Source organism: Caenorhabditis remanei, chromosome II (genome assembly GCF_010183535.1).
Source record: "Caenorhabditis remanei strain PX506 chromosome II, whole genome shotgun sequence".
Taxonomy (NCBI): Eukaryota; Metazoa; Nematoda; class Chromadorea; order Rhabditida; family Rhabditidae; genus Caenorhabditis; species Caenorhabditis remanei.
The window spans coordinates 12135896-12157787 of NC_071329.1; the positions used below are offsets into that span (position 1 = coordinate 12135896).

The 21892-nt window shown below is 37.7% G+C and overlaps 4 protein-coding genes across 4 annotated transcripts; 2 read left to right on the forward strand and 2 right to left on the reverse strand.

Annotated features, from left to right (window-relative positions):
- Positions 1-233: 233 nt before the first annotated feature.
- GCK72_006313 (uncharacterized protein) lies at positions 234-2690 on the forward strand (the record flags this gene model as incomplete). The annotated part of the gene is made up of 10 exons (XM_053725570.1): positions 234-324; positions 516-709; positions 755-860; positions 908-1194; positions 1317-1743; positions 1789-2034; positions 2079-2230; positions 2284-2409; positions 2463-2573; positions 2625-2690. 10 exons carry the CDS (start codon positions 234-236, stop codon positions 2688-2690), a joined length of 1806 nt encoding a protein of 601 aa, XP_053589764.1.
- Positions 2691-4072: 1382 nt separating this feature from the next.
- GCK72_006314 (uncharacterized protein) lies at positions 4073-11385 on the forward strand (the record flags this gene model as incomplete). The annotated part of the gene is made up of 11 exons (XM_053725571.1): positions 4073-4128; positions 4263-4362; positions 4810-5016; positions 5479-5647; positions 5692-5997; positions 6044-6736; positions 6786-7984; positions 8035-8286; positions 10953-11072; positions 11118-11216; positions 11263-11385. 11 exons carry the CDS (start codon positions 4073-4075, stop codon positions 11383-11385), a joined length of 3324 nt encoding a protein of 1107 aa, XP_053589765.1.
- An 853-nt stretch (positions 11386-12238) lies between these two features.
- Positions 12239-14230, reverse strand: GCK72_006315 (uncharacterized protein; the record flags this gene model as incomplete). The annotated part of the gene is made up of 12 exons (XM_053725572.1): positions 12239-12469; positions 12516-12608; positions 12659-12727; positions 12780-12899; positions 12947-13009; positions 13059-13191; positions 13241-13389; positions 13435-13648; positions 13692-13800; positions 13854-13960; positions 14077-14153; positions 14198-14230. 12 exons carry the CDS (start codon positions 14228-14230, stop codon positions 12239-12241), a joined length of 1398 nt encoding a protein of 465 aa, XP_053589766.1.
- Positions 14231-15623: 1393 nt separating this feature from the next.
- On the reverse strand, positions 15624-20990 carry GCK72_006316 (uncharacterized protein; the record flags this gene model as incomplete). Its single annotated transcript, XM_053725573.1, has 15 exons — positions 15624-15720; positions 15767-15916; positions 15964-16068; positions 16117-16471; positions 16520-16655; positions 16699-16993; positions 17037-17368; positions 17418-18315; positions 18363-18762; positions 18812-19165; positions 19208-19308; positions 19357-19513; positions 19560-20046; positions 20091-20623; positions 20783-20990. The coding sequence occupies 15 exons, from the start codon at positions 20988-20990 to the stop codon at positions 15624-15626; spliced, it is 4608 nt and encodes a 1535-aa protein (XP_053589767.1).
- Between the last annotated feature and the right edge of the window lie 902 nt (positions 20991-21892).

Genomic DNA, 21892 nt, shown 5'->3' on the forward strand with positions numbered 1-21892 from the left:
ATATTGTGCAATTCTCGCCTGTTTCTTTCAACTATGAACTGTTTTCTCTTATTCTAATGCCTTCTTTCTTCAACTCACAACTGGGAAGTGGTTTCCATAGTAACGTATCCGTGGAGCACGTTTCCTCTTCCGCGTTTTACTGTTTCCATGGCAACGAGAGAGCGCGAATCGACCACAATACATGTTATTCTCCTCAGTTGTATTCAAAAGAAGAGGTAATCTGAAAAATAAGAATGGAACGCCCATCAACTGCATCTTCTCGTCCTCGAACCTCCACCGGAAGAGCTCCTTCGGCGAGAGCTAGACCACCTTCTGCGATGAGAGGTATTTTTTTCTTTTTTTTTTCTTTTTCTTTTTTTCTGTTCTCTTATTTAAAAATAGGTATAATTCTTATTGGGTTTCTGTTAAGCCTATTTTTTGTTGTTGCTTATGTATCCATCAAAAAAACATTTTACGAAAGATTTAATCCTGATTGAAATTATTGAAATTCAAAGATATAATTTAACTTTTTCAAGCTCCGCCTCCTGCTGCTCCATCTGAAAGTCGTCCAATGACCGGAATGTCGATTAGAAATGGAGGACCAGCAGCCTCTATTCCAGTCCCTCCTTCGAGAAGTGGTATGATTCCAGTGCCTCCTTCTAGATCTGGAGGACCACCTGCTCCAATGCCGATGTCCAGAGCAGGAGGGCCACCTAGAGCTCCATCTTCTGTACGTTATTATCGTTAGATTCGAATCAATTGTGAAATGTTTCAGATGGGCGGTCGACCAATGACTGGCATGGCTAGACCTCCAACTACCGGGTTGAGACCAGTTACTCAACAAGGCTTGAGAGCTCCGCCATCACGGATGGGAACTGGAAGTAGGATTTTCTAGAAAATGCTGAGAACCGTCAATTCTTTGTTTCAGATGCACGTCAAGTGTTCGATAAAAGTTATTTTATTGGAGTTCTACGAGCTAAACAAAATGCAATAAAAGTGGAGATTTCAAGAATGAAAGAGAGAAGAGATAAAGGAATGAGAGATCGAAATGAACTGCACGCATACGAATCGAGAGCTTCTGCACAAGCACAAGAGATCACTGAACTACAAGGAAAATTGTTGGATTTGAATAAGATAATGGAGAAGATTCATTTGAATGGAGATATGTCAGATATTGAATTGGAAGCGAGCAAGATGAAAGAGCAGGCTGATGAGGTATGGGTTATGTGTTATTTGAAAATGTTCTGATGTTTCAGATGAAATCTTTGACTGAAGAAGTATTCAATGAAAGAAGTGAAAAAGAAGAAGAACTGCATAGATTGGAAATAGAAGTTGAGGAGCAGAAGAAGTTGAATGAAGCAGTTACGCATGCAATGGATCCACAAATGAAAGAGAAATATGAAGATTTGAAGTCTGAAGCAAAGTATTTGAGAGAAAGAGTTTTAGAAATGGAAGCAAAAAACGAGGATTTGGATGACAGAATTTCAAAATATGAAATCGAAATTCGAAGTAATCCACTGAAAAAACGAGCGATTGCATTACAAGAGAATTTGGATACACTCAAGAAACAAGAGGAGACTATTATGGAAGATATGCAAAATGCATTGAGTCCGGAAGCATGGAAAGAGAAGATAATTGAGAGTATGAAACAGTTAAATGCTGATTTAGTTGTGATTGAGAAGCAACATAAGACACTGAAAGATCAAATATCATTGGCTTCGGAAGAGTTGCATGAGTATGATTCACAAGGAGAAGCACAGATTAGTGAGTTTCAAAGTTATGAGAATTGAATGAATGTTTTATTTTCAGTGGCACATCATACAAAATATCTGGAACTCCTTTCAAAAAGTACAATGCTCGATGAAGATCCTGAAACATTTCCAAGTCAGGTGTTACTTCTTCAGCAAGATATTGAAGAATTCTCGAATGCAATCGTATTGAACTTGAGAAGAATATCTGCAAACCTCAAGAAAGTGAATCTGGGCGACCAGATAACAGATTTAGATGAAAGAGGACTCAACTTGAAGAGTGGAAACGTTGAGGAACTGAAAGAAAGTGAGTTACTGGAGTTGGTTGAGACACCAATTGGCATTTTTCAGTGCATGTTCGCCTTCAAGAAGAATTGATTTCAACCGAAGATATGGAGATGGCGTTGAATGAAGAAATCGATAATATGGAGACTGAGGCGAAACGAATTGAGCAGGAATTAGACGGCCTTGAAAAGAATATTGGTTCTGATGATTTGAGACAGGTACAGATAATCGGAGCTGCCAGAATTTATTGAGATTTATTTATTTATTCCAGGAACTGGAAGAGAAAAAACGAGCTTTGGAAGACGAAGCTCCAGCACTTTCAGATGAAATGCATCAGCTAGAAGCCAATGTTGCAAACATCCGGAATGAATTGCATTCAGTCCCTGGTTATGCCCAGGTAGAATTTTACACAAAATAATATTTTTAATAGATCATCATTCCATCTTTCAGCATAAAGTTCTCCGTGACAAGCTGAATGCAGTCGAGAAACGAGTGTCGGCGAAAACTTTGGACCTCAACTTAAGGAAGACTGAAATTGAATATGAAAGTATCAAGGCTGAGGTTTGAGATTCTGTTTATTCACCATCATGATGTACTTTTCTAACTTTTCAGGCACTACGACTTCAGGAAGAGTATAACACATTACTTCTTTCCAACGCTCTCCAGCGATTCAATTGAATCATAAATATACATTTTCGAACATTTCAATTTTTTTTTCACCCGAATTCCTTGCTCCAATGTCGAATTTGTTCAAATAAAAGGATTTACATTTTTGGGTTACTGTGTATTTCAAGGCACATAACAAATTTTCTTAATGATGGTCTCGAACCGTTTTGGCATTTTACAACCCGACTCGATTTTCCCGCCCATTTCTCAGATTGGGTTTTACAGTTCAATTGATTTTTTCGCCACGAATTTTCTTTGTTACTGTTGTAAAACTCTGCTATTTTGCCTAAATATATGCTTTATTTTCATGTTAAATGGTAGTTTCACAATTTGAAACAAAATTAATCAAATTCCAAACAGGTATCTGCCTACCACCCTGAATCCGTCTTCAGTATTTCGTTTTTGGCGATCGTAATGATTGATAAAAAAGTCACGAAGAAGGCCATTTCAAGTGTATGTTCTATTTTTCGTATTAACTTTTTCGACATTTCTGTGGTGTCATTCTTCTTCGAGACAGCTGCAGTGGAAATTGCTAGAAAGTGAAAAATGATAAAGCAAAAGAAAAGTCTCTATCAACTATCAAACTGTTATCAGTTTACAAATTCGTTTTTTCTTACCCTACTAACCGTTTGTGGCCTTCTATTAATCTTCCGTTGTAAATAAGCATCCGTAGTTTGCCGGCTGACGTATTACAACATGATTTGTGTAAACTTTGCACTGCGCAAGACAATTGAAAAGTTCACCAGCCACTGTACTGAAAACTTTTTTTCACCCTGGCAGGATAGACGCTAGACTAGACTATTTCGTTATATTTTTAAGCCAGTTTAATTTCAATTTTTAACAGAACGCTCGTTGTAAAAGCTGAATCTTTGAAAAATCAGGCGCGTAGCGGTCGCGACGCGACGCAACTCTAATTTCTCTGCTTCTCCTGTTCGTAGTTATCTTTCACAGTGGTGTCGTTCTCGAGATGTTAGGAGACGCAGACAAAAGTGAGACCATGGTCTGTCCGGCACCACCGCCCGGCAGTTGAGTATGACCACCAAAATCACTTTTGAAACGTTTCATTCCCGCGTTTTTCTTTTCAAAAAATTAAGGCATTTATGAATCACTGTTGATATTAATCTTATGTGGTTTATTCAACTGATAACATCGTTTCATTTTTTGCCACGTCATATTGCTCTCTGCGTTTCTCTATTTCGTACTCTTTCTGGCAGATGGCCGAGTTTTTAGTGTTGCACCGAAAACTCGTCCGCCAATGAGTTACACCAGTCGAATCCTAAACATTTTTGACCTAAACTTGATAGAATTTTCTCGAAATGGCTTTCTTTCAATCTCTTTTTTCAAATATAAAGTCACAAGTTTAAAAACTCAAACAGTTTCAGAACTTACTCAAAATGTCGTCAGTTTCGTCCGCCGAGCCAACTGCCCAACAAAACTTTAATCCTAGCTGGTGAGTTTTTATTTTAGATACTCAAATTCCAGATAAATAGAGAAAAGTTATTTAATTAGTCACATGTTCAAAACGTGCTAATCAAATGTGAAGATAAAATCACTTGCTTCTGTGACGCCTAGAAGTACTTACAGGATGCGTCCAAATGCTGCTGCTAATCGTGGTGGGCTCATTTCTTCAGGAGGTCACCGTCTCTCTGGAATTGGTGGCGGCGGTTTCGATGACGGCGGCGAAGTAAGTCTTCAGTGAGAGATGGGTTTATAGTAAAATTCACCCATGAACTGAATCCGCAGAAACAATAGCACGTCTTTCACCGATTTGTTTAGCACTCTTTCTTCTTTTTCACTGGTAGTTGATGTTGGAATTTAATGGAGCGTTTGAAACGAGAATGTAATATTCTGCTTGTACTTTGAACCTATTTCTGATGCCTAAAACCTGTAACGGAAAGCTTCACGGGCTTATCTGATTTTCGTTCATTCTTGATATCGGTAATTTCAAGTCAGAAACATGTTCGGCCTTTCGTATATTTTTTGACTCGCGAGTTAGTTTCAAACTGCTTCATTTCGAGTGTCAACCAATGAAAAAGAAAATGAACTGTCGTCTTCCCTGGCCTCCCTCTCCATTTCCCTAGAACTTTACCCACTATCCCAGAAAAAGAAAAGTGAATATGTGTTCAATTAGGATATCTCCTCTTCCTCGGCAATCGCTGCTACAGCCGCTGCGATCCTCTCATCTCCTGTGGTTTCGGAATACTCGTACACGCGCGAACGTCTTCTTGAATTGGCTCCAACTGGATCGATTATGCCTGAAGCGTTGCGCGATCAGCTCTTTTTCAACGAGAAGAACCTTCCGCTCGTCTCGAATACGCCGCTGACAGACCTCGAACAGGTAGGATACATGAATTAAGGACAACTTAGGTATTAAGTTTAGTTTCTCTCTTCACGTTTGTTAGCTGACTTATAAATACAGTTTGATTTATTATAATTCCTTCAGTAAACTATAAATTTGAAAATATTCGCTTTCGTAGTAGTTTACAATTGTTATTATTTTACTCTAATTCTTTCGAAAATTGTGCTCTATTGCTCGTAATCTTTCGTATTTTATTAGCTTCAATTCCTAAACGATTGAAAAAAATTTATAGTGCCCTTGGAGGGGGAGGACACAGCCGAGACTTTATGAGGCTCTTTTGCTGTTCGCACCCCGCCACTTCACTTCTTCTTTTCCTTGTTTCTCTGTTGATCGATACTCTTTTTAGTTCTTTCCCTACTACTCTGGGTTTCACTGGGAATCCAACTAGTTTGATTGAAAAATATTTGAATTAATAACATGAACATGTATTTTTATTTTTAGAAACTACAACACAACATCAACTCCTCCAAGGCGATGTCCTTATTATCTCACGCTGATCGAGCTTCAATTGCGGCTGGTGCCGCTTACGGGAGTGGTTACGGAGGGGGACTTTCATCATTACAAAACGGACAACCTGCAACTAACCGCTGGACTCCAAAATCCTCATGGAGTACGACAATAATTTTTTTTGTTTTAAAAATACAATAATTATAGGCAAATCTCCATTGGATCGTCCGGTGGCTGCAACTGCTCGTACTGGTGGTAGTGTTGGACGTGCAGCTGGAACTTTCTTTGCGGGTCGTGGTGCTGCTCGAATTGGAAATGAGAATGGCTACGGTGGATTAGCAAACGGTGGTTCTTCGCCTGTTTCGACGGAAGATACTACCGGAGCTTATCAACCAAAGTTTACCGCTCTTCGTCGTGGCGGAGGCGCTGTAAGCGTCGGTCGTGGTGGCAGTACGACTGGCGCATCGTTCAATACAAGGGCCGATGCTCTTTATAACCCAAATGATCCAACTGGCAAGTCACATCATAAGAACCTGGAAATAATTCGTGTGTATTGCAGATCGTCCAAAAGCTGTGAACGTGGCTGCAACTCGGAGTGAAAGTGATGATGAAGAGGAAGAAGGTTGGTCGAAAGTGGGCGCAACTCCGCGAACTTCAACAAATACCGCTCCATCTTCTTCTGATCGCCAAGAACGTCCTGCGTGGGTTCGATCCGAGTCGTGGATTCAAAGAACCCAACAGCAGCAACAACAACAGCAGCAACAGTCTAGCCAACCATCATCTCAACCACCAATTTCGAGCTGGAATTCCGGTTCCGACTCTGCTGTCTGGAGAGACCGTAACCAAATGGTGGCTTCTGTCAAGAAGACGTCGGCCGACGATTCCTCTCCACCTCAGACTTCCCACCAGCAACAATTATCATCTCAAATGTCTGTCCCGTCAAGAGAAGAAATGGAAAGTGCAGAGGTATCCCATCTTTCCATGCCAACATATCAACCTAATTCGTCAACATGGTCGAATAATCCAATGGGTGGAGGAATGGGAGTGTTTTTCCAACCTCCCATTGCATCTGCTCCAGTTCCACTCTCGGTTCCGAAAGAAGAGCCAGTTGAATTCTACTACATGGATCCAACTGACACTCGTCGGGGTCCATTTCATAAAGACCAGATGACGATGTGGTTCAAGGCCGGGTATTTCACAGATGAATCGTTGCGGGTGCAGAGAGGAGAAAACGGAGAGTACAAAACAATTGGTATGTGTTTTCGTACCTCACTTTTTAAATCATTAATATTTTGTTATAGGAGATCTCAAAAAGTTACACGGACTAGCTACGCCGTTTGACTACCCTGAAGAGATTGAGAAACCTCGTGTTGTGGCACCTCCTCCGACAAGTGTATCAAGCATCCCTGCTTATCCTTCTAACTCGAACCCAATGTTCCCTGCCGCGCCATATAGTGGAATGAATATGTGGCCAAATCTCCAGCCGAATGATATGATGTCTATGATGCAGTCTACATTCGAACAAACAATTCTTGCGGAACGCCAAAGATTAGCTGAAGAGCATAATCGTCGAATGCAAGAAGAAGCAGAGAAAATGGCCAAATTCCAAGAAGCTATGTATCGGCAGCTCTCAATTCAACAAGAGTTGTCTCAACAACAAATCAGGGAGCAAGAGATGGCATTGCAACGTCACCGTGATGAGTTGATCAAGCAAGAAGAACAACTGAAAAGAGAAACACAGGCTCGACAGGAGAGTATCGAGAAAACAGCTCGTGAACTAGCGAACCGTATTGAAGAAGAACAGCGAAAGAAGAGGGAGGAAGAGGAACAACGAAGACTATTAGATGAGAATCAGAGAAGAGAAGTTGAAGCGAAACTAGCTGCTGAGAGACGAATTGCTGCGGAGGCTGCCGAAAAAGAACGTCGCCGTCAGGAAGCATTGTACCAAGAAGCGGAGAAGAAGAGACTGGAGATTGAGCAGCGCGAAAGAGCTGAAGAATTGATAAAACTAGCTGAGAAAGAAAGAATCGCCAGAGAAGCTGCTGCTGTACGTGAACAGGCCGAGTTGGAAGCTGTATGGACTTCGAAGAAGGTCCCCGTTGTGAGTACAACCTCTAGTCCGGTTGTTTCTGGAGTTCCGAAACAAGTTTCACCGAGTGGTAGTGATGACTCCGAAGGATGGACTTCCATTGCGAAAGAAGTGAAGCATACCAAACCTGCACCATGGGCTGCCAATACAGAAGTTCAGCAAAAGAGTGAGAAAACTCTGCTTGAGATTCAACTGGAAGAGGAACGAAAATTGAAAGCTGAAAAAGAAAAGAATGCTAAGCTGAAGGCAAAGGAGCAGTCGGTCATTGTCCCATCATCTACTGCTTCTACTGAAAAGAGCAGTAGTTTGTGGGGAGCTACAAAAACATGGGCTGCTCCAGAAACCAACACTTCCTCCAAAAGCTTCGTTTCACCATTTCTCGATGGACCATCACTTGAAGCCGCGAACAAAGTAATTTCTGATCATGAACCAGTAATAATGAACTATTTTAAATTTTACAGATGGCGTTGCAGAAGAAAAATTCCCAGTCGAAGATAGTTGTCTCGAAACCAGCTTCCCCTGCTGCAACGAAGTCCAAAGCTGCCCCAGTCGCTGCTCCGCCACAGTCAACTCAAAAAGTAAAGAAAAGCAAGGAGCAATTAGCTGCTGATGAATTGCAACAGTGGTTCGTCAAGCGATTCCAGCAACACTCTGTCGATATCGATGCGTTGACTCTCTTCGAATGCATATTGCCTTTGGAGAACCCCAACGAGGTTTGTTTATCGTCAATTTTCAAACAGACCCCAAACTGCTGGACATTAAATGGGGGTTGTTCTTCTGATAAGAGAAATATTTTTTATGAAGAAAAAAAACTTAGATTTTATTTTCGCAACTCTCAGTTGATCTACTCGGCTCTGCCTCAAAGCTTTTCTTTTTGCATTTATAAAAATGTTCAAAGAAAATACACATTTTACTGCTCACATAGAACATGTAAAATGCATTTAAAATATTTGCATGAGCTTTAATTTTTCAATCGTCTCATAATAATCGAGGAAGAACGCCAATAATAGAACTTTTGAAATTTGCACTCTCTGAATAACCATTGAGCATGTACTATTTTCATTCGTCTTTCTTTCAACAAATGAGTACCCTCAAACACATTGGCCCTATCCTTCAATAGAATGTGCATGACCAAAAGTACATGTTTTTGAAGACTTTATTGCGGCCGGCGGCAGCGAGTCGTCCGTCCTCTTTTTTCACCTTTCTTCTCCCTCCATTTCTGACTATATACTTTTTTCTATTTTTAGATCTTCTCTTCGAATTTTAAGCTTTAGCAGAGAGCGCCCAGAGAAAATAGTTATACAGCTTTCTCATAACAATAATCATATGAGCTCCATCTGAAAATGTCTAAATATGGGTTTATGACTAATCGAGAGGAAGAGATCACGAGATGAAGGCGTGCGCTGAAATTGGACAAAGAGTTCCCATCTCCTCCCCTCGCTTTAGTTCTATGTTTTCGTCTCACGTTATTCAGAGTCCAACTATACGAATTAGAAGTGTGTCATTATCGTTATGAAATCAAGAGAACCTAAGTGGCTAAATGGCATAGATGTCTGATGATACTTGGAGTCTGCTCTTTTCAATCGTTATTTTTGAATGTCTAGACATGTTCACTGATCTCGTAATAATAAGACTTCGGTCGAAAAGATAAATTCTGGTTTATCTTGAAATTCCAGAGTGCGCATTTCGGAGAACCAATTTCGCATCTTTGTTTTCGTAATTTATCTCCTTATCTCAAAGATCTAATTTCATGAAAATTTGTGTGCTCGTAGTCTCTTTCGTTTACATAATCAATCTTTTTACTTCCGGTTGGAATATTCATAACATCTGCCAACTATACTAATATCCTTTCCGATGTCTCATTTGCTCCGAGAATCACTCTTTTCAAATTGTAAATGCCGGAGATGAGAAAATCCGTTTGCTTCTTCAAATCCCATATTAGTCATGCAGCAGAATAAGAAGGCGTGTTCAATATCGATAGGCAGACAAATCTCTTGTCTACAATCGGTTTCGCTTCAGAATTTTCATTTAGCACGATAACTTCAAGGTTTTTTATTTATTTATTAACTTGAGCACTCGTTATCCTCACCATCAGCACGAAAATGTGTCAGCGAATAGGGCGGGAACATATGGGTGTCTAAAAATACGAGAGGAGGGTTCTCCGTTTGCTTGTTTTCGATGAATGCCAGCAAACACACTTCAACCAGAAGCTAGTAGTCGTTGTCGCCGATGATGAGGGGAAAAAGAATATATTTATACAAAATTTTGTGCTTCTTTTATTTTTTGTTATTCGCTGTCTTCTCCTTTTCTGCAAGAATCCATACACACAAATAATTCTGCTCAATTCGGTTTTTGTGGCTGCTATAGCCATTGCCTTTTCATTTATTGGTTCTTTCCCTTGTCTTCGTCGTTTTGTCTATTTTTGGACTCCCCTTTTGCAAACACGAGTCTTCCGCAACGGGAATTGAATGCCATTCGCACCACAATTTCAATTTTTGCCTATTCGTTCTAGTGTTTCGACGTTTCTTACTAGTAATTGATTTAGACTACTTGAAAACGAACTTTATATAAATTTGAGAATTCGAATTTTTTATTTTCCTTCATAAATTCCCATCTTCAAAATTAATCGAAATAGGGATTAGAGTAAGGATAATCAGTTATCTCAAAATCGGCTTTCTTTACTGAAGAATTATAGCTTTTTTCGTTTCTTTTTCGTACTGAAGCTCTTCTGCGTTGTTTTCACTTTGATTACTCGTTGATGTATGATCTATGAAATTTCAAAATTTGGAGGTGTAGAGTGGTTTTTGCCATTAACACTGACATCTAGTATTAATTCTAAGAAAATGACTAGTCATTTTGTTATTTTCATGTTGCCGAATCATTCCTACTAATTGAAATATTTTCGTTTTGAAAGAGCAGTTGTATTCAGGCGGCTCGCCAAAATCGAACCGATATGTGTTACTCAGTGAAGTCAGAACAATTAAACTTATAGCAAAGATCACGATTTTCTATTTTATAAGTTCTATTTTCGATCATTTTGTTCTATCACATCATTGTTTGTTTCTTTCTTTCTTTCATTATTCACACTGGCATCATTTATCTTGCTCTTTCATTTCGAAACTCACCTATTTCGGGTTACTCAAGAAAACCTAACGTTTTGTTGATACGCGTTCTATTTTGGATACTATCACACGGATTCAATCAGCTTATCACTGAAAACGAAGGGAAATACTTATCAGTTGAATATTTTTAGATTTCGTTTGACATCTAGATAATATAAATATTTCGTTTTCTGATAGGATAGATATATAACTGCTTGATTTCGTGCCGAACTCTACCAATAATTTTATCTCGATTAATTAATCAATTCCTTGTTCAGGTTGAAGATATCGTTATGTCGTATTTGGACGAATCAAAGACTGTCAAGGAGTTCGTTCGCGAGTTCATCAAGCGACGCATCGCAATGCGTGCTGCTGGTGGAGCACGTCCAGACGCTGATGTAAGCTATTTTGAATCGACTTGTTTCATAAATACATCTGTTCAGGACTTGACCTCGGCGCGTACTGCCGCTGCTGCACCATCGGACTCGAACTCCGGATCCAACTCGACTTCTGGAAACGGACAGGGAAAGAAAAAGAAGAAGGTAACACAAAAAAAGCATAAACCTATCACGTGGGCTTCAGTTTCAGACGCAGAAACAAGTGCTTGATGGAAACATTCTTGGATTCCGTGGTGCTGCTGCTTCGGACCGTCTCAACAAAGGAGAAATCGACGCTATTCCAACTGCTCCGGTCAACCCATCTCGTCGTTAGAATTCGGTCACTTTCCATCTTTTTATTCGAACTCTGCCCGCCAACATATATCCCACTTCTTCATCTCTCGCGCTCCCAATTTTTTGTTTAGTTTATTGTCACATCCCTTATTTATTTATTTTTTTCTTTAAAAATTGACAAATCTTGGAATAATTGAACACTTTCAAAATTTTTGTCAATTTTTCATAGATTGTTTTTCTTTCTTCATTTTCTTATATTTGGGTCACATTCTTTTCTCTCAATCTCCACAATGCGTGTAGTTCAATTTCGATTTCTTTTCTCCAATTTTCCAGAATCAGTTTTTCAACCCCAAGTCTATCTTCCCGCAAATCCATGAGCCCCGTTAACTTTCGAGTCCACATTAATTTTTAAATCCAAATTTACCATCTTTAATAATATTGTTTCAGTATTGATACACTTCATGTTTCAGTTTTTATTAAGAATTGAACATATTGAAAACTGAATTCAAACACAAATTGTATCACTGCTTATTACAGTTCATCGTTGTTTTTTTTGTCCCCTTGGTTATTTTTCTATGTTATTCGTTTCTAATTTTCTGAGACCATCCAGATTATTTCCTGCGGATTTTTCATGTTATCATTGATTCATAATTCCCTGTGTTCTTCCCTCTTTAGTGTTATCCCCGTTCCGTCCCCCGTATAGTTTGTATGTCTCACCCCATTTCTTTCTCTCATCTCTGAAAATCTGTAACATTTTGGTTTTCATAGTTTTTCTCGAAATGAGATGAACATGAGCAAAGTGAAACGAATGTTTCTTTTTCGTGTTTTTTTGGTGGTGTAGATTTATAAATTGTTGTCGTTTTAAGACTTCCGTGCAAGCAAAAACTTTATAATCAAAATTTCGTTTCAGGAGATACTCGTTTCCTTCCGCTGACTCTGGCCAGAAACGGAAATGGGAGATTCGTCAAAATTACAAAAATAGCAACAAATAAATAGAAACGGGACCACTCGGAGTGAGAATTCGTCGGACAAATCACGCCGATGACGATTGGAAGTATGAATGCGGATACCCAAGAACTCATTGATATTACTGCCATTATTAGTGTCAAATGCTTTTCGGCAACCTGTAATCGGGAAGATTTCAATGAATTGATATTTCAGTACACTCACAATTTGAGCACATTTAACCATTCCGATTACATTCAAACCTGCCAAAACTACAGAAAATGTATATGCAACCTGAGCAATGATCACATGAGTTGTCTGAATTGAAAAACAATTAAACGTCAAAAGAAAATAATTTCAGAACTGACAAACGACATTATCAGAAATCCAATGGCCATTGTTATTTGAGGAACCAATGCGAAAATAATTAATCGAATCTGTAAAATTTAAATAAAAAAAAGAATAAATGACTGATTGGATCAAACTCACTCTTTCAGATATATGAGCAAGTTTATCTGTTATTGGTCCTGCAGCGAACTTTACAATTGCTGCGAAGAAATAAGGAATTGCATTTGAATATCCAGTTTCACGAATATTCAAACCAAGAACCTGGAAATTCGAGATTTCAGAGAAGTCTCTCTTTTCAAAAAAATAACTTTATTTAGATAAATAGGTCCATAGTTATTGAGACAAATGACTGAGGTACTTCCTCCAATTATCTGAAATTTTAACGGTTGAATAAGAAGGCTTCAGATGAGGAAAACGCACCGCCAAAGTGATTTCAAAAACTTCCCAATTCGTGAAAACTTGAATAAATTTGACATTTTGTACAGTTTTCGATGTCGAAGATGTGATTATCTTCCCGTCGCGAATCTTCTTCAGCTCATTTGAGCTTACGTTTCTAAAAAAATGAATTCAAAAACGTGGTTTCTGGCGTACTGCCAACTCACTTATGCTTATCCGGAGCATCGTTGTAATACCAAAAGAAAACGAGATAGAAAACTACAGTAATCCATCCAAAAATGTAATAAATCGACCGCCATCCGAGAGCTGATTCACAAAGAAATCCAGCTGTTGGCATGGTTACAATATTTGAAATCTGAAAATTTCTGAGATGAACTAAAACTGATATGATAAGAAATACCTGAAAAGCAGATGAAAGAAACGCCACAAAAGTTCCAATCTCTGTAATCGGACTCCATGATTCAGAAATTGTACCGATCGAAGAATATAAAACGGATGCACCAATTCCTTGAAACAATCTAGCAATAAGCACTGTAATCAACCCATAATTCACTGCCAATGGCATCAGAATTGTGCCGACAGCAGATAGTATACCGTACACAGTCAGAACTCTTCTGAAATCTATTTAATTGAGTTTTAAATTAGTTTCCCTCTAACCGTATTCCATATTTTGCAATGAATGTAACTGCTGGAATCGTTCCGAATATTGCTCCAACTGCTGCTGCAGAAAACGTCAGTGAAATATCGGATGATTTTTCTAACCAGTCTGAAAAAGAAGATAGAAAATCAAATGACTTTTAAAAATCACTGTTGACTAACGTGTTCCGTTCGTATAAGTTTTTTGCTCACTGATGACGTCATTCATGCAAATGACAGTGAAATTCATCAGAATCATGTTGGCATTTGTGCATGTGATACAAACCAATCTGAAATCATTTCACTAGATGATGATGATGTTACTGATGAACTTTCACTAGTTTTCATACGGTCATGTTTTCATTTTTCACGTGATTGACATCTGGAAATTTCTAGCTAGACTCACCCGATGAGCAATATCAAAAACCGAGTTTTGCCCCAACACATCCATGATCTTTCTTGTTTATTTCCCAAATTCTCGATCTGAAAATAAGAATTTGTGTTTTATTTGGAAAGTGGAGAGTAACCTCAAAATCGGTTTGTTTATAGTCGAAACTCATGGTTTTCAGATGGAATCAGTTGTTGAATTTTTGATGAGATGACAGCCAGATTAAGTGGGAAAAAAGGATGCTGAAAGTGATAGAATTGAGAAGTTTCCTAATGAAAACTGAATGCTGAAATGATGATGATATCTGTGACAATATCACTTGAATTGATGATAAAGGAAGGAAGTGATTTGTGATCAAAAAATGAAAGTGTTTGGGTACGTTCTGAGAACTAGATGTTACCGAATCAGACGTGTCAAATGATGAAAAGAGGGGGATGACACTGAATTAAAAGATCAAATGATTTGGTGGCAACTGGTCCGTTTGCAATAGGTTCTTGTGATGATAGTAAAAGAATGAAACAATGAAAATATCACTTCAAGTGATTGATAAACTTCAAATGATTGATTAACTGTTGATGGATAGGAAAAGTGGGAGAAGTGTTCGACAAATTGGATACATTCTGAAGGCGTGGCTTGTTTCTACTTTTATATGAACTAGAAACGAGAAATTAGTATTCAAAAAAGTCTGGATTGTTTAGAGATTTGCAAATAAACACTCGTCATAATGGAATCCAGAATTCTAGAAACATTAGATTTTTGATAAGTTGACAGTGAACCGACTTAGTTTCAGATTTATATCTGAAACATTTCATTCTGGAAATACCTGATATACTGTAGTTCAAGTGGCGGTTTTGATGTTTGATTACTCCAAACATCTGTTTTTGTCATTACTTATCTTTTTTATGGTCTTCGAAATAAAAATGAAAAGGAAATAACATGCAAAGGAAACATCAAACCACAAAATAGATTGAAGATCAGAAGAATATCGGTATTAGTTAGATAAGGATAGCCAGTTGAATAAAATGTTAAACTGAATAGAAAGTTTTTGATTGCGATAACAGCAAACACATTCACTTCTCATATATACTCAACTCCTCGAGTTGCAAAACGAGAAACTGATTCATTCAGAACTACTATTATGCAGCACAGCACCGTAATCCGTGTCCATTTCCACATGATCTGTATTTTTCTCTCGAATATCATCTTCTGATTTTCAGTGCAGAGTTCGCGGCTTAAAGTGTTAAACCTTATTGAATATTCCAATGAAACCCCATGTTTTGTTCGTGATTGGGTTAGGAGTGGACTGAAAAATCTCTGAGACCAGCACTATATCTCCCTAGAAATCATATTTTTTAATGTAGCATAATTCCAATTATCTATAACTCATTTTTCTATGAAGACCCATCTAATTTTCCCCAATGAACATAATTTTACTTCAAATATTTTATATACATTCAATAAATATGACCCTGAGAAGATGAATCGATGATACACTTTCAGAAAAAAACCAGCGGGAGAAATGAATTTTAGAGCACAACCGAAGTGAATCACATAATAATTGAAGACTAGTTGGTATTCTTCGTGTGTGTTAGCTTTCGCAATGAATCGGAAAGCAGATCTCGCATTCGTCGTCCTTTGACCGTTTTCACGAGATCGCAAAGTCTGAAAATTACAAATATGTGGGACGTTTTTAGAAAATGAGACATACTTTGATGGGAATTCTGAACCAAGCAACGAAATCATTTCGTTTGGAAGGCTATTACATTCTGATAGAAGCTCACAAACAACATCTCCATAGGCACCTCGAGTCTCATCTAATTTGGCAGATCCGTATCCTTCGAAGGAAAGTGAAACAACTCTGAAAATTTTAGACTTTATCAAGTACTAGCGAATGAAAGAACTCACTCAAGAACCCGTTTGAAAACTTCTTCCGATATTTCTTTAGCTCGTAAATCATAGAGAAGTCTGACAGTTATTGAAAGCATTGTACTGAGTGATCTAGTCTCAAGTCTGAAAATGTTACAGTAGTTTCAAAATAAGGACTCCAAAACTACTCACTTTATCAAATTAGGTTTGTTAGGATTCTCTAGTTTTGCCATTCTGTAACTTTCCGCAAGAACATCACAAATTCTCAAAAGAGATTGTGGAGAAATATGAAGAAAAAGTTCTTCAGATTTTTGATGTTGAAGAGATTCTCGAGTGTCTCCAAGTACTATTCGACTGATTGAATCGACGAGTTCGTATCGAGTAACATAAAATTCCAGAGGCAATGGAGAGTCTGTTGTTGGTGTTGAACAAAGGTCTCGAATCAATTCAATTGTTTGATCCCACATTGATTCAGTGAACTTTTCTCCGTTTTTAGAGATGAGTGTCTCAAAACAACTTATTGTGCACAGAGCAATTTGTTCATTTTCTGAAATAATTATAATTATTGAAGAGGATAGAAATTGAAAGCTCATACGTTGTTGAATGAAAACTGAAAACTGTTTGTAGATAATTGGAAGTAATTCAGTAGATAATTGTGTGAAAAACTTTGTAAAAACATTTACAACTTTCGGCATCGCGTGATTACACGTGGTTGAAATCCATTCTTGTTTCTGAAAAATCAATTTTAGATCAAATTTTATCTCAGGCACTCACATCACTATTATGGTTCTCTATTTTCGATGGATCAAATATTCTGAATATGATATCAAACAGGTCTTTCCACCATTCATCCTTGAACTCTGATCCATATTTCTCCATAATTTCAAATAGAACATTCAAACTTTGCTTCCGAACGTCTGATTTGCTTTCATTCAGAATACTACTCAATTTCAGAAATATCGGAAGCCATCCACGTAGCCAAATGTGTTGATCAGCAGTTAATCCTTTGTACAGTTGGCTATCACTGTGAGATTCTTCATTCATTTTGTGACTGTTTTCCGAAACAGAACTGAAAAAAAATTTCTTCGCCTACTGTCAATTATGTAACTTACGCTGCACACAATCCAATCAAACGAATCGCTTCAGTATTCTTTCCAGGAAGATTTGGATTACATGCGAACTCTTCTAAACATTTCAAAACGTCTTGGAATGACTCTAATATCCACAAAAAGTCATGTTTAAATCTATGCTCAACAATGTATGACGTCGTTTGGAATGCACTTTTCACAACTTCCATCGATTCATCTCCTGAGGAAATCGTCATGACTGAGAATATATTCTGCCATCCAGATCTGAGACATGATGAATGAGCTTTCACGAGATAAGTACAACATTGCACAACTAGATTCCGAACTTCCGCGTTTTGATTGTTTCTCATCATAACCTGAAGTAACTTTCTTCATTATAAGTTTGGTGATAATCTGAATTCTCACTTCAAACGGACGTAAAAACTCTTTCTGGAATCGGAAATTGGGAAGTTCTCCCTTTTCTAAAAACTTAATTGATAGTTGTCGCAATGCATCGATCGAATAACAAGCTACTGATTCATCTGAACTACATCCGGCTGCATTGAAATGTTCTCCAATTACATTCCAAATCCGTCCCCATTCGAACCGGATTCTGTTCATATTGTAGAAAGCGACTTCCACAACTTTTCCCAGTAGAAACATCCGTGGAGCCTCTGGATACGCTAGTTCTTCTCGCGAGACTTCACATAAAGCATGGACAAAATGAATAATTGCTTCGGATGACAGACGAGATGATCCCGTAAAGATACGATCAATCGGGACGACGACTGATTGAGAAAAAGTATAGGAGAACGCTTCTTGAAAAGATTGAATGGTTGCTTCGTTCATTGGAATATCAGGAAGTTTTCCTCCAATCAGTTGCATGAAATCGAGTGAACTCATACATCTCATTACATCAATCCAACTATCGTCCAGATATTCTCCATCTTCTTTTCCGATTAGTAGAAGAGTATGAATGACATCAGTATTCTTTTTCAATAATGGAGCCTGTTTTGCTCCTGGAGCAGCCAGCAAAGTGAATCCAACCAACGCTTTAATAAATGCTTCTTTCCTCTTATTTCTCTCTTTTTGTTCTTTCTCTTCTGTTCCATTTCTCTCCTGAAGAACACAGGCTGCTCGTGTTCCAACTCTCAAACCTTTCAGACAAAGTGACCATTCCTCTTCATCATCAGACAACTGAACTCCCATTGAAAACGCAACAAGACATGGCGCCCAGCACATTTCGAACATCGGATTGACATGATGTTGATGTTGTGCCGGAGTGAAATGAGAATGTGTGTCTGATGCCGATTCCATTAGAGCTCTAAATCCAAAAATTAGAGATTTTTAGGTTTTCCAGATGATTCTCACCTAGCAGTTTGTGACATTGCTTCCATTTCCAACGCAGCCATTTTCTTTCTCTCCTCATATGTCGCCAAAGCGCCTTGTCCTGGAGTGACTCTCGATCTTAGAAGTGCGGTTGCTCCTGCTTTCATTTTTATTTCATTTTTGGAAATGTCATTGAAAATAGAAACGAGAAGTTCTTCAGGGAAGTTGGCACCATCATTGACTCCTCTATTCATACTGAAGTATCCTTCTTTTGTTATTTTATTTTTGATAGTTTTATTATGAAGATCAGTGGTGAGAAGGATGATTGAATAGGCGAGAACATATGCAGCACTAGCAGATGCAAAGATCTCTTGATTCGGGTTACAGTCAATATATCTTGATGCAAATTTCATCATCAATCTGTCGATTTTCTGAGCTTCACCTAAAAAGAAACGGTTACAAACGAACATTTCACTCAAGAAAAGGTCTACCTGGTAATCTGAACTTTTCCAAGAACAATCTCAGAGCTGCCAGTATGTCGATTGATGAAAAGTCTAGTATGTCAATGTATGCATTCATAACAGATATATTGAAATCATCAATATCTCCAAGATAATCTCCAACTTGTGTCTTATCCAATCGCTCTTCTTTCATCATGAAATCGGCAACGTCAATCGCACTTTCTCCAACGAATCCATTGTCTTGAAGAAATTTCAATCCTTTTTTGGGTTTTTCAGCAAAGATTTGAATCCCTTGTTCCAGCAGATTCTTTTGCTGTTTCAACGCTTCGAATGTTTGAACTGTAGTCTTTTCGATTTTATTTTGATTGGTTGCCTCATCGAGATCTGGAACAGGACATTATATGGTTTTATGAGTACCCATCATACCATCTGTTATTTGTTGAACTTCACAAACTTGCCACCAATCGGCAAGACATTGAAGTATATTTGAAAGACAACTCAAACCAAGTAACCTCATTTCACGCTCTCTGAATATGTTCTGATCGTAAAAACTAGTTGAAAACAGATGTTCTCACTTGACTTTTTGTGCATATGGAGTATAATCATTAGCTGTCAACACAGTCGTTTTCGAAATCTCTTCCACAATTAACTTGAACAAATTACCAGATGTCAATCCCAAGTCATAGTTCACATACATGTCGACAACGGATTGAGGATTTGTCAGGATCTTTTCTAAATTTTCAACATTTTTATCATAAATTCAGAAAAAAAGACCAACCGATTGTTTTCATGACAATCATTTTCTGCTCGAATGAATACGCATCAAGAACAAGAATTGGCAAGATAATATCTTTGAAGAAAACTTCAATTGATGCTTTCAAATGTGCTTTGAATTTATCCAAAAGCACCACAAAAACGTCACAAGATCTCTCGAAAACTTGAATATTTGGATTAAGTGTGGCATTTTGAGTCAATGCAATACATAATACCCTCTTCATAACTGTAATACATGGTTGAGAAGATTGAAGAACGACCGAGTGAGTTTGAAGAACTCCGAGAAGAATTTCCATAATAAGAAGTTTGAATCGAAGACTCATTTCATTTGTCGTTTCGTTTTCCTCGATCTGTGAGAGTATACAAAGTTCTTGGAATACCAAGAATACATCCTCTTGATAAACGTTTTGAAAACTCAATGGGTCTTCTTTCTCATTATTTTTCGTTCTATTCCCTTTATGAATTCCGGCTCTTCCATCTGGTTGCAACTCCTGAAAATGAATTTCATTGGAAACCAAGATTTAAAATAAGTTACCATTTCATCTGTAGATATTACCAACATCTCAACAACCTCCCTCACAATGGTTTCATCATCTTTCACGTCTCCAAATTGTTTCAATTTTTCAATTACCGTGTTGATTACTCTCTTCATCGTAACTTCGGATGTTGCTTGATTCATTTTGTTCTTTGATGTCAGATACATATTGAAACATGTTCTTACAGCATGAATTAGAGACTCTCCATGAACTTCACAATGACTAGAAAGAACCACTTCGAGAATTGCTTTATTTGAATTGAGGAGAACAGTTTCATTTGCTCCATGAGCTACTATCGGAGCACATATTGCTGTGACTATCCGGTCGATCAATTTCTTTCCAGGATTCGATGTATCCACTCCATTTCCAGTCAAATAACCGTATGCTATCAGTTTCTGGATGCAAGCCAATGAAGATACAACGATTTCAGGACTTTTTGAGTTGCAAGCAAGTTCTAATGATAGGAAATAATGGTCAGCTTCGAAAGATGAGCTGGCTTCTGTTTTATGTTCTTCTTCAGCTTTCAGATCTTCTGAAATCATAACTTTCTTTTGTATTGAAGTTTAATTCATTTTTAAAAGATTGATTTGTGTTTTTTTTTTTTGAAAATAGATGCACCATAAACATGAATTTGATAGTTTTGATAAGTTTTTCATCAGAATTCCCTACTATAAAGTGTATAAAAACTCACCCAAAACACATTCGCATGCTTTCTTTAACTGTAAATTTTCTTTCCGTTTGATATCTCTGTCATCTAAAATTTTCTTGATTCCACCTGCAAGGAATATTGCTCCCATTGACTTCATCTGGACTGTCGGATTCATTCTCGGACACTCGTGGGCATTCTCTGTAAACATAATATTGATTTTCGACGTTGAATAAACACATATGAACCACATTTTGTTTGAAAAAATGGCTATGAAAGTTGCCATTTTTAGGAAAATTTAACACTTCATATTGCTATTTGTCTTATTATGAAATTACTCTTACATTAAATGGTATTCAAGATAAAAAAGGAGTTCGGTGGAATGCGCGTCAGTTGTGGCGTTGTTGGAATGGATAGTGTTTGCGTACTCTCAATGTATATATAAGGTTCTGAGGAGGTTTCGCAAGAAAATGAGTCAGTTTTGAGTGAGCTGGAAATAATATTTTAAAGGAAGAAGTTCAGTGATGCGACAAGGGTTTACGAAGTTTTCTATCAATCTATAAAGTTAAAGTTCTTGTTTTTCAGAAAATACCGTTCCGAGAGATGCAAGGTTCTTTTTTGAAATGCGGATGCCATTCTGAATATATTGTTCTGAATCCTTTTTTTAATTTCATATCACTTAAGTTATGTGTCGAAGATCATACACATATTGACCTGGAATATAACGTCATGTTTGTTTTATGAATCCCGAGATAATTCTATTTTTGGGATGGATGACAGCATTTCTCAGGAAGACATGATATTCCTTAAATATTATGATGTGATGTGGAAGGAGAATTTACTTTTATTAATGTATAAATTGGAGACACAATCGAGATAGTTACCGTGGGAAACAAGAGTGAAGTTCTATTTAGGCAAGATCTTCAACTGACTTCATCAGAACAAGCCTCTTGCTCTGCAAACTTTGTTCCAGGCAAAAGAAGATAATCTGAAATTGAAACATCACTATCATTGCCGATATATTATGTTAGGAGATTCTTTATCTTCCCAATCAAACTCATCCAAGATCAGTAGTTCTTTCTGTCGCCACGTTCAGCTCATTCCGACTATTTTTTTCTCAGTTTTTGACACATGAAAACTGAAAAAAATGATCTG